At 29.1% G+C, this 12,711-nt stretch overlaps 6 protein-coding genes across 6 annotated transcripts; 3 read left to right on the top strand and 3 right to left on the bottom strand.

The window, feature by feature from the left end:
* Nucleotides 1-323: 323 nt before the first annotated feature.
* Nucleotides 324-1,448, bottom strand: GO595_004792 (RING finger protein 32; the record flags this gene model as incomplete). The annotated part of the gene is made up of 1 exon (XM_067917962.1): nt 324-1,448. One exon carries the CDS (start codon nt 1,446-1,448, stop codon nt 324-326), a length of 1,125 nt encoding a protein of 374 aa, XP_067775045.1.
* Nucleotides 1,449-1,804: 356 nt separating this feature from the next.
* Nucleotides 1,805-2,863, top strand: GO595_004791 (uncharacterized protein; the record flags this gene model as incomplete). The annotated part of the gene is made up of 1 exon (XM_067917961.1): nt 1,805-2,863. One exon carries the CDS (start codon nt 1,805-1,807, stop codon nt 2,861-2,863), a length of 1,059 nt encoding a protein of 352 aa, XP_067775044.1.
* Nucleotides 2,864-2,992: 129 nt separating this feature from the next.
* GO595_004790 (uncharacterized protein) lies at nt 2,993-3,346 on the bottom strand (the record flags this gene model as incomplete). The annotated part of the gene is made up of 1 exon (XM_067917960.1): nt 2,993-3,346. One exon carries the CDS (start codon nt 3,344-3,346, stop codon nt 2,993-2,995), a length of 354 nt encoding a protein of 117 aa, XP_067775043.1.
* A 150-nt stretch (nt 3,347-3,496) lies between these two features.
* GO595_004789 (uncharacterized protein) lies at nt 3,497-3,973 on the top strand (the record flags this gene model as incomplete). Its single annotated transcript, XM_067917959.1, has 1 exon — nt 3,497-3,973. The coding sequence occupies one exon, from the start codon at nt 3,497-3,499 to the stop codon at nt 3,971-3,973; it is 477 nt and encodes a 158-aa protein (XP_067775042.1).
* Nucleotides 3,974-5,097: 1,124 nt separating this feature from the next.
* GO595_004788 (60S ribosomal protein L27) lies at nt 5,098-5,529 on the top strand (the record flags this gene model as incomplete). Its single annotated transcript, XM_067917958.1, has 1 exon — nt 5,098-5,529. One exon carries the CDS (start codon nt 5,098-5,100, stop codon nt 5,527-5,529), a length of 432 nt encoding a protein of 143 aa, XP_067775041.1.
* A 681-nt stretch (nt 5,530-6,210) lies between these two features.
* On the bottom strand, nt 6,211-7,650 carry GO595_004787 (PIKK family atypical protein kinase; the record flags this gene model as incomplete). The annotated part of the gene is made up of 1 exon (XM_067917957.1): nt 6,211-7,650. The coding sequence occupies one exon, from the start codon at nt 7,648-7,650 to the stop codon at nt 6,211-6,213; it is 1,440 nt and encodes a 479-aa protein (XP_067775040.1).
* Nucleotides 7,651-12,711: the final 5,061 nt, after the last annotated feature.

The raw sequence follows: 12,711 nt of genomic DNA, 5'->3' as shown, positions 1-12,711 counted from the left end.
AGATGAGTAAAGGGAAAGAACAGCTTGATTACCAATGTAGAATGCTGGAATGTTTCAAATTGAATATGGATTATCTTTACACGTTGAATCTTGTGAGTGATTGGGGATTCTGTAAGAAGAACTGGATGTTCAGCTGGATCAACAAGTAATTCGTTGTAGAAGATGTGCATACAAAACTTTCCATATCATCCCAATCCCCAGTAACATCGCCATGTTCAATCGGGAGAAAAAAAATATCAATTAAAATTCAAAGTTCCAAAATTTATTAACATTTAAAGAAAGCAAATTCTTCAAATTTATGAGTTCTCTTATAAAATACAAAATCATTTTTGACCAATCCTTTTGTTTGACTTCTCCCTTCCTCTTTTTGTTTTTTGTTTGACTTCTTTCTCATCATCATTAGTTTCTCGGTTATTGTGTTCATCTTTTTCAACAAAATGCGCATGTTGGAAAACAGATCTGCAAACTGGGCACGTCCCTTGTTTTCCTTGATTTTCGCAAAAATTCAACCAAGACATTAAACAATTAATGTGAAAAACATGACAGCATGAAGTAACTTCGCATTCTTCTGTTTCTATTTTCCTGAGGCAAATGGGGCACTCCATTTCCTCGTTAATTTCAACCGCTTTTTTACGGCAGACGTTAAAGTTGACGGTTTTTTCTCTTTCTTCAAATGCTTTCAACAAACCTCTTTGATATTCCAGATCAGCATCAATAGAAGACAGAAAAGCATCGACAGCATCATTTTGGCTATCAATAGCTTTTGTTAGCCTATGGGATACATCTTGTGCTTTCCCAATTACCCATTTGCGATGAAGAATTGAATTGACAGGCGCATTACGACATATTTTGTCACGTACAAGATACCCACGGAAAACACGTTGAATATCACGAGCACAACGATCGTGATAAGCAGCTTCTGCTTTGACTTCAACAAATTCATATTGGCAACGGCAGACAGGACATGTGTGAACTTTACCACGAGTAAACTTCCTGAAGTTCATTAAACAAGTGGTATGAAGAAGGTGGCTGCATGAAAGGAGAACCAGATTATCAGGTCCAAATTTTTCAAGACAAATAGGACAGCATTCATTAAAAAATCCACGTTTTTGAGTGTTGATTTTAACTGTTTCAAACTGCTCGTCTGTAAGAGGTGCAGGCGGAGGCTTTACAAGGCCGAGTTGCTCAGCAAGTGTAAGTTTTTGATTATAAATTTTACGTTTATATGATACAGATTTAGATTCGAATATTGTTGATGTAGGAACGCTTGGCTTAGTAACATTTGGATGCTTACGTTTGGGCTTTTGCCGCGATATCGTTGTTTTCGGAATATTTGGTTTATAAAGTGGTTCTGAAAGAAACATTTTTTGTGACATATGCTGTTGGAGGGCAGCAGCACGAAGGGCTAAGCTTGGCTTTTGTGCGCCGCCCCTACTTGGCTTCCTCATTTAGCAAAATTCAAGAAAAACGTGTTTTTGTCACTTTTTGTATTAACATTTCAATTCATTTTCAAAATAATATTTAGAGAAATACTAGTATAATCCACATTATTGATGTAAACAACGCGAGTAAGCAAGCCAGATGATTTGGATAAAAACAAAAATTTGATCAATTGATTATATAATCATAAATTTATGAATAATTATTTTTAGTATATTTATTGGAAATTTGGTGTATACCTTTTTTTAAAAAAGAAAGTGATAAAGAGATTGATTTAATCAAGTGAAAATGAGAAACGAAAATTTTTGTTGTGTCATAACCGCAAAATTTGTTCTGAATTTCTGACGACCAAAATCGAGGCGAGATGGCTTTTGATGCATCTTTATTGCCATACATCGAAGATGATGAATGGCGTGTTCTTACAGCAATTGAAATGGGACAGAGAAATCACGAACTTGTTGCAGCAGAACTTGTTCATTCAATATCAGGTCTTCGTGGTTCAATTCATCATGCATTAGGAAGTTTAGTACAGCGTAGATTGGCACTTCATGAAGGCAAACCTTATGATGGTTATCAACTTTCAAAAAATGGATATGATTTTCTTGCATTACATGCTTTAGTTAAAAGAGGTGTCATTTCTCACCTTGGTGGTATCCTTGGTCAGGGTAAAGAAGCTGATGTTTATGTTGGTTACACTGATGATGAAACACCTGTTGTTATTAAATTCCATCGAATTGGTCGTGTTTCTTTCCGAAAAGCTAAAGACACTCGTGATTACCTCAACAAGAAACATTCATCATCTTGGCTTTACTTATCAAGACTTTCTGCTCAAAGAGAATTTCAGAATATGACAGCACTCCAGGCATTTCCAGTTCCAACACCAATCGATTGGAATCGTCACTGTGTTGTCATGTCATACATCAATGGAACTCTTCTTAATAGCGTTGAATATCTTGAAGATCCAGCACACACCTTCGAAGAATGTGTTGATTTAGCTGTTAATTTGTTAAAGTCTGGCGTTGTACATGCTGATTTTAGCCAATTTAATATCATTTTACAGCCTGATGGAAAAATCAGATTAATTGATTTTCCACAATGTCTCCCATATACAAGTAGTGAAGCTGAGGAAAAGTTTAACCATGATTTGGGAGAGCTCAGACGCTTTTTCTTGTTAAGGTTTGATCTTGAGGTTGAATCTATTCCACAATTTTCAGACTTTGTAGATGAAATTACACCAATAGACTTAAAAGGAAAGTATTATAATAAGAAAGGAAAGACGTCTGAAGAAGAAGAAGAAGTTGATGAAGATGAGAGAATTCAGAATAGAGTATCGAAAGAAAATAGATACAAAAGGAAAATAAAGAAGAGGCAAGAGTCTAAGACAAAGTCTAGGCTTATCAGAGAAGCACGCGATTTTCAATGATTAATAAAGATTATAAATTTATCAAAAATAATGAATTTTGGAATCGGATAAAACTGTAAGTGATTTTTGACGATTTGAGTTATGATGGAAAAGTCATTTTGTTATATATATTTTTACAAAAAGAAAAAATTAGATTTTGTACGGAGCTGAATTGGAGTTTCGTTGGGCTAAAATGGTTATATACTCTTGGTAATCTATATCAAATGACTTTTTGTTCTTTGTTTTTCGAGATTGATTATTTTCTGCTTCCAATAATTGTTTAATGAATTCAGGGCCAGCATAGTTTTTTGGGACTGATTTATATAGTTCGTGAAGATTTGGTGAAAAGATGGATTGATTAATTTGTCTTTCAATTTGTTGTCTTCGCATCAAACGATTCGGATATGGCGGTGTCATTTCAGGCATTGATTGTTCTGTTCTTTCATGAATTCCTTCTACATATCCTTCAATAACATCGAGTCTACGATTTAATTCTTCAAGCATTTGTTGTATGTACGTTTACTTTATTTCTAAATATTCAATTTTACGAACTTTACTCCAAAAGTTAGATGATGAATAAAGTAGTGAAAAATTGTATACAGTTTTTGAATTGTGAAATGAAATGTGAAAAAAGTTGCGGTTTTCATTTCTCTGATGAGCTCTCAAGAGATTTCCAATAAGATCAAGGATTTAATGGCTGAAATCAAGACATTTGAGGAAGACGCCAAAGAAATCGAAACACAAATCAATTTTGCATCATTCAAGGTCAACGATTTATCTGATGAAATCACTGAGTATGAATCTCGTATTTCTTTACTCGCTAAAACAGCAGAAAGAATTCACAGTAACTTTGATCAATTAGAAAAGTCAAATATTCAAAGAGATCTTAACACGAATCTTCGTTCCTTTGCAGAAATGGAAGAAGAAATCAAAAGATATCAAGAAAGAGAAGAAAAGCGTATTGGAGATTCAGCTAAAGCTGCAAAAGAAAACAAGGCAAATCTAAAGGAAATCTCGAAGAAGATTAAGGAAATAGAAGGAATGCTCAAAGCAATCAAGGGAGGAAACGAAGCTCCTCAGGACCTTGCATCCATCCAACTTCATTTCAGAAAAGAGATAATTCCAAAATGAAAATATCACACATTAAACGTAACGTTTCATCTTCTTTTCTCGGTCTTAATTAAATGTTAATTGTTTATTACATTTCCCAATGAATCTTTTAGAAATATTAAAGTTACTTACAATTCAATAATCCAATTTGTAAATATAAAAAAATTGTTGCGCAAAACTCTACAATTTCTTCTTTGTGCCATGGGAAATATTATGGTTTTATTTAATAAAAATGAAGTATTTCAGCTTTTCTTTTCGATTACTTCTCACAACTCAGTTAAAAGAACTTTTGGATAAATGATTTAATAAGTTCTGCCGATTTTTGCATATTGCAAAATGTTCTCTGCCATTTATGTGTACGATTGCAAACGATTTCTGATTTGCAATGATGTGCTCACAAGCTTCTTCATTATATCAAGATTCGAACAGTGATATTGAGCAGTTTTTGTTTCGCTGTCTGATTCGTATTTGATTATAATCCATTTTACGTCTTTTGGAGATTCATTACTTGGATGGATATCAAAATTGGAATTTATTGGAATGATGATATCTTCTTGGTTAAGTTGTGTAACTTTAACTTCTGTTTGAGATAACGAAAAATGAATTCTGTCAGCTGGTCTGAAGATGAATTTTCCTGTTACATCTAAGACATAATCTTGCGAATAATCTGGCTCATCATTTGTGCAATGCTCACGCCACTTGTTTTGTTGATTAATTATTTCATCCTTTATTTCAACAATATCAAATTGATTTGGAGTATAAATGAAAAAATGATCAAAAGAACATTGGTGAGACAAGTTTAATCTTATTGAATGCATTTGACCGATTTCTTCGAATGCTTCTGTAATTTGAATATTGTCAACATGAAAAGCTAAATTTGGAATTGTATCTTTTTTGTTTGAATATGCGCAAAGAAAGTATGAATCAAAAGATACCCAGCGCGTTTGTGGTTCATTATCAGAACATATAACTTTAGAATACCATCCTTTATTTTGCATTTCTGAAATGTTATGTGAAATTAAATTGATCTATAAACGGTCGGCCAAAAAGCAAATTTGGATAAACCATAGAAAATAAGAATTTGAATGAAAACCGTTAAACGAAAAATGGTCAATGATTAACGGCTGTGGCATACATTCATCATTATGTTTTCCCAAAAGAATCTTCTTCAACCAGGACGAATAGTTGTTCTTCTTAAAGGCCGTCATGCTGGAAAGAAAGCAATAGTTTTACAATCTTGTTCAGAACCTACAGAATCACACAATTATCCTCATGCTGTTGTTTTAGGAATTGATAAAGTACCTAAAAAATTAACAAAGGACATGGCGCAAGGCACGCTTGTGAAGCGCACGCAAATTAAACTCTTTATCAAAGTTGTTAATTTTAATCATGTACTTCTCACAAGGCACATGATTAAAGATGATGACCTTTGGAGCAAGATCAATCCAGAACAGATCATAAAATCTATGCAAGACACATCCCAAAAAGATGCCGAGATCGAATCTGCCTCAAATGTTTTCCGCCAAAAATACCTAAATGGCAAACTCCCATCGTTCTTCAAACCACTTCAAATTTAAACTCATTTGCAAATGATTTAAAGCACAAAAAATCAAATGTATAAATAAACCAATTCTTTGACATCAATTTTGAGATTGGAGAAGTGCTTCTTGTGTGAATGACTTGATCAAAAAATAAATGATAAAATATTTTTTCCAAAAAAAAATTAATTTTATTCTGTGTAAAAAAATTAGAAACTAAAATTAGAAATGAAAATGAGGAAAAAAATAATGAAATCAAATTGATCCGTTTTAAAAAAGAATCTGATATAATGCAAATATGAACACATTATATTTTTCTCAATATAAAACAAATTAAGGAACAAATTTCTAAGACCACAATTCCTTGAAGAATTCATCTCAGCACTTTATGAATTATCAAAAGATGATTGGAAATTTCATATGAAATGCAATATGTAAAAGAAGGAGTTAATCCATTAGAAATGCTGATTTAGAAAAGTACTTCGAAATGCCGATTTAGAAAAGCTTCAAGAAATATCAACACATAATGAATTTGACTTTAAGTTGATTAATCAACTAATTAAGCCATCACTTTATGAAAGATGTTCATTTGTTAATACACAATGAAATACTTCTGATCTCGGATTAGAATCAGCGTCTATAAAACATATTAAACAAAATTAATATTCAAAGTTGAAAGATGAATTTAATTTAATTTTTAGTTAATTCAGAACAAAAAAATCACCAAAACGGACACCACCCAATGAAGTGCCTCACGTATTCGTGCGGGTCCATCGCCTTTCTGATCAATCTATCGACTTGTTCACTTACGTCGCATTCCATTCCGTCATCATTTTGATCTGTTCCTGACAACTTACACGCGACTCTTTCCAGAATTCCCTTTTGCGCCGTCTTATTATTCTTCGTTTCATGTCCATAGAATATCGGCTCATGTACGAACACTTCCAATTGTGCGATTATCGAACTTTGGTTTTCTCTTAATACCCATAAAACGTCTTCGCAACATCTTCTAAACAAACCATCGACGCAGCCACTATCCAAAGCGTTCACGATCATTCTCGTCATTCTAAATGGTACTCTTTCAGGGAAACCATTTCGATTCATAGCGACTTCGAACGAATCACCGAAATCAATGTGGACAACTTTACCAGTATGTCTTTGTATCATTATATTCGATGGATGTCGATCACCTAAACCAATACAATAACCAGCCATAGACATTAATGCCGTCGATATAGTAAAGTTATGATTTCTTTCTAACCAAATGTTCGGATTAATTGCTCGAAGCCATAACATTTCACGAAGTTCATTTGCTTTAGTTTTCGATGCAATTAAGTCAAACATTTCATATCGTTGCATTGCAGACATAGAATTAATATTCGTAGTAACAAAATATTGTGATGCTATATCAAGTTCAATCGATTGACGAATATCTCTATTATTTCGATATTCATAAACTAATTGTTGGAATGTATCTGCACCTGTTACCCAACTAATTAAACCTGCGTTAGGTGCAAATGGTACAATTGCATATTTTAATATTGTTACATTTAAGTCGACTGTATTACGATTAGTTTTAAGTAATGAATTAATTAAATCAAATGATTGCATAATTCGTTGATCAACACGTAAATCTTCTTTACCTTTTAATAAGAACTTCCATTTAATTCCTTCATTATCAATCATATAAACACAACGTGGATGTTGTTGTGAGTTTAATACATGTAAAATTGGATCAATGTATTGTAATTGTGGTGATGTAATTTCTGCATCATATGTACCTGGAATTGATAATGAAAATGATTTCTTATTTGATAATTCTTCAGATACTTTGTTCAAATGAATCGATTCCATTTTCTTTACTTTAGGTTCGATTTCATTATAAAATATTCGGAAGTTTTCCCACATTAATTTAATGATATTTTCATCACCTTGTTTATATGTATCATAAAATGTTTTACATTTCTTAAGTGTACCTTGAAACATACGTAAAAATGTTCGATCATATTCACATTTCGGATTTTCCATTTTATCAAACATCGGTTGAATTAATTCGATGATTTGTTCTTTAGAATTTATATTATTACCATTTCGATAACGTGATGCATTATCTAATGCTGTCATCCATTCTTCCATCCATATTAAAGCTGATCGATACATTCCATCGATTAATAATTTCGATTCATGATAAATCGTTGGATGTTTATTCCCTAATAAGTCCATAATGTTTTGTGATATTTTAGAGATTTCTTTATCATTTATCATACTTAAGACATTTAATGGGAATATTACTGCTTGGAAATGTATTGACCCAAATGATTCAATAATTTCTCGTACAAATTCTGAAACATTTTTACTTTTATGTGAGATATGAACAACTATTTGTGGTATAATTTGTAATATAATTGATGGTGATAATGATATTATATCATTCTTAATGTTTTGTGGTAAACTTAATGATTCACCATATCTAAAAAAGATAGAAAACATTTGACATAAAAAACTCTAATGATTCTGATGGACGTAATTGTGTTGCCTTTAAAAATCCAGAAATTGCATTAATTGCAAATTTAGATCGTAAATCTTCAAAATGTGATAATGCTCTACTATTAGTATAAGCCCAACCTGACCAAGTACGATAATCATCAGATACTATTAAATTCGATTCTTCAAATACTTTACTAATTTCTATTAATGTTTTAGCTGAAGAAGTTGAAGATTTATATAATTGATATTGCCAATTACCTTGTGTACATAAGAATCGTGCAAATATCTTTTGATTATTCTTTTGTTCTTCTTTAAAATTCTTAAATAATGAATATTTAACATCAATATTTTTATCTATTAAATTTAATGAATCATAAATATAATTTAAATCTTCTTCCGATATATTTTCTGATGTATTTACAAATTCATTTAAAGTTTTAGTTCGTAATAATTCATTTAATGATGTTAATAAACTTAAAGCTTTCTTCTTAAATCCTCGACTCCATAATATTTTTAATTTAGACATTAATACTATTAATGAATTATTATTCGAAAAAAATCGTTTCCAATATGAATCAATTAATTTCCATTTACGTTCTTTCCTTAACACAGAAAATGCTTTCAAATATGACTTATAATGATCTTCTGGTGTTAATACTAAAGAACGAATTTCTATTAATTTCATCCATGCATCACTTTCATGTGAGAAATTTAATAATCGATTTTGCCATATTTCGATTATATCAGTATTATTACTTCTTTTCATTTCTAATGCTTCTTGAAGTTCTCTTAAATGTTGAGCAAAGACCATTTTCTTTGATATTTCTTTTGTATCATTACTATTAAATATTGATAAATTATTTGTTAATATTTTGTATCCATTTTGTATCATTTTTTCTGCTTCATTATAATTTTTACTAACAATTAAATATATTGATTTAAAGAAAATAGTATTAGTATCATCTTCTTGATTAAAAAAATTCATATAATATTTAGCCTTATCTAAATTATTCTTATGATATTCCATCCATGCATACCAAATTGAATTTATTGATTTATCTTCATTAGACATTTTTTCAAATTCATTTGAATATTTCTCAATGTTATCCCATAATTCTAAATGTCCATAACAATCTAATAAATTATTTAAATTCGGCGATTTTTGTTGTTCATAAATTTCTAATGCTTTATCCCATTCGCCTAATTGTTGATTCCATTTCCCTTTATCTATTTGTGTAAATTTATTTGATACTGATGATAATAAACCTCGAGCAGAATCAATTCTTCCCATTTTAGAATTTAATTGTAATAACTTTTGGATTGTATCTTCATCACATTTAGTATCTCGTAAATAACGTTGATAATAATATAATGATAATGCATTACTATTACAAGCTTTAGCTATTTCATTATCTGGAATTAACATAGGTAATCCGACATTATCTGCTATTTCTACAAGTGTTAAAGCTTGTGGATCAATATGATCAAAACATAATATTAATTTAATGATATTTGAAAAATTAATTTTTTCATTTGTAGTAGCATATTTCCAACATGCTAAAAATGCATAAGGAAATAATTCTTGTCGAAATGCTTTACTTTGCATTATGACTTGTGAACATGCTCGAATTGAGATAGAACGTGAATTAATAACTAATTGTATACATAAATCTTCTAACCATTGTCGTGCATTATTATAAACTGGACTTTGAAGACTTTCAAATACATTTTGAATTGTAGGTGATAATTGTGAAAATGTTATATGATGATCAGTACTTAAATTAATTTTAATTTTCTTGATAAATGTTAAATCATTTATATTAATTTCTCCATTATTTAATGAGTTTTGGATTTCATTTAAAAATGGAATTTGATGATTTAAAATTGTTAAATTCTTTTCAACAAATTCAATTGATAAATTACCAAAAGAACATAAATTATATATTAATTGATTTAATTCACCTAATTGTCGATATTGGATTAACTTTAAACATAAACGACCTAAACGTGGTGAATACATTCGAATTGACATATTTTGTACTAATGTTGAAAATGTTTTTAATATAAATGAAGTTCGAACTTCATCAATTTCTAATGGATTTATAAATAAATTCTCAATATATTCTATAAATGATTCGATAGATTGATGTTGATATAATATAGAAAATGTTATAAATTGTAATAAACATTTTAAATATCGTGAATCAGTCGAATTATTTAATAGTTTTAATGATTTCGGATATAATTTTGATGAACATTCAATAAATTGCATCTTTAAATGAAATGATAATGCACTACAAACATTCATACAATTAATATTTGAAAAGTTCTTTTCTAAAACTTTCGATAATAAAGGTATAAATGGATAAATATTAAATCCACAATGTATAATAATAATTTCTATTTGATTAAATAATGAATTTGAATTTTCATTATGTTCAATACTATTAACAAATGCTTTAATTATAGGCTCTAAATAAGGTAATGAATATTCTGTTTCATTAGCTATAATACATGTAATAGCATCAAATAATGCTGGAGAAGGTTCTTTTAACATTTCAATTAAGTTCTTTAAGACAAAATTAGTGAAAAATGATTCTGATTTAAATGAAAATAAATCTTTCGATGATTTTTCTATCTTAGATTTCTCTGATTGTATACTTTTAGGTGCGCCCATAGCACCTGTTAATTTAAATATTGCTATAGCAACTTTTTGATTTATAGTATCTGAAGCTAAAATTTGTAATAAAGTTGGTAAAAGTTTTGGAAATATTATAATGAAATTAAATCGAGCTTTAGAAGCTATAACTATTTCAGTCAATGAATTTAAAGCAGATAAATATACTGAATTTGAAGTCTTCGATTCAAATGTATTAATATATACTGGTATAATTTGTAATAAATATTGGATAATATTTGGTGCTAAAATTCCTAATGTTTGAAATAAATATTCATCACGTTTCTCAAACCATTTATCATTTTCAACTTGATAAATTCGTGATTTAATTGGATTCTTTTCAGATATTTTATTCTTAAATGAAAATATTTGTTGATTAAAATCTCGATGTATAACTTTCTTTAAGTCTAATGGATGATAATCTTCAATTTTAATTTTAGGATCAATGTTATTAATACCTTTACCATTTGATAATAAATTAATACATAACCAAGCAATTATTGGTATAATTGATTTAGAATAAGGTGCAAAATATTTTGCTATATTTGGTAATAATGAACAATTCTTTGCTGATAAAAATGGATCTTTAGATGCAGCTTTAGATAATAAATATTCATTAGTAAATGTAATAACATAAGGTATAGTATAAATACTTTGAAGATTTGCGGATTCAGATATTAATGGTATAGATGTTCGACGTATAGTATATGATGGATCGACTAATAATTGAATAATTATATCGGGATTTGATATTAAATGAATTGGTTTAATTTGTTGTAATGCTGTTAATCGAACATTCTTTGATTCATCCATTATAACAAACCTTAATAATGAATTGATTGATTCCGTTGTATTAAATAATGATGATATTTGCGCCATTAATATTCGGACTTTTTCATTCGTTGAAAAACATAAAATTGATATCTTTTGATATAATTGTTCAGAAATATCGAATATTAATTTCCCAAAGATTTGTATCATTTTAATGGATAATAATTGTTCATTACTTTCTGATTTAGGTTTAATACCTTTTTCAAAATTTTTTATTAACATTTCTTTTAATTCATTTAAATAATTTGTTTTAAGTCGTAATGAACGTAATAAATTAGTACAAATTGGTGTTGTTGAAAAGATTGAAATTGGAATATTATATTTTGGAAAATATTTTATTATTAATAAAACTGTTTTATAAATTTCATTGTAATGTTTTGAATATAATTGATTAGATGTAATACTCTTTAAATAATCAATTATAATTTGTAATGGAAATTTAGGATTTGAATGAAAGATCTTTATAAAAGTATTAAATTGAATATATAATTTCTTTGGAGTTTTTGGACTTGATAATATAATCTTTGTAAACCCTTGAAATAATTCACAGGCTGTGTCAGCACTGAAAAGTGACAATTTATTTTCCGAAATTAATGTTAAAAAATCATAAATTTCTATTAATAAATCATACTGTGTAATAGATGTAATATCACTTAAAAGTTTCCCAATTAATTGGGTAATAGAAGCATCAGAAAAAATTATAGGGTAAAGATTATATAATGAATGAAGAATTAAAAAAACACCATATTTTGTATCTTGGTTGGGCTTGTTATTTAACCTTGTGTTACAATCAACTAATAACATCTTAAGAAATTGATCTTGAATATTACTTGGAATTCTTGCAATATGAATATTAATGACTTTGACAGCTATTTTTCGTAATGTGTCGTCATTAGAACATGCAGAATTAAATAATTCTTGGAAACTTAATATTGTTACTGTAAATACATCATTTGGTAAAAATCTTCCAACTTCTCGTAAAATGGTTAACGAGTTAAAAATGTATCTATTCTTTTGTGGAGAGTTTAAAAATACTTTGGCTTGCTCTAAAGCATCCCTTAAAAAAGAATGATTTTCTGAAGATTCTTCAGCTAAATATCTTAAACATGTTATAGCTGACCTACATACTTCATGATTTGTGCTTACTATTAAGGTATTAATGGATGGGAATAGTTTGGTAATTTGATTAAAAGATCTTCGAAAGAAATGAAGAATAGAGATTTTTA

Source organism: Histomonas meleagridis (genome assembly GCF_020186115.1).
Source record: "Histomonas meleagridis strain 2922-C6/04-10x chromosome Unknown contig_283, whole genome shotgun sequence".
NCBI classification, from domain to species: Eukaryota; Parabasalia; order Tritrichomonadida; family Dientamoebidae; genus Histomonas; species Histomonas meleagridis.
This window is presented reverse-complemented; position numbering and strand designations above follow the sequence as displayed.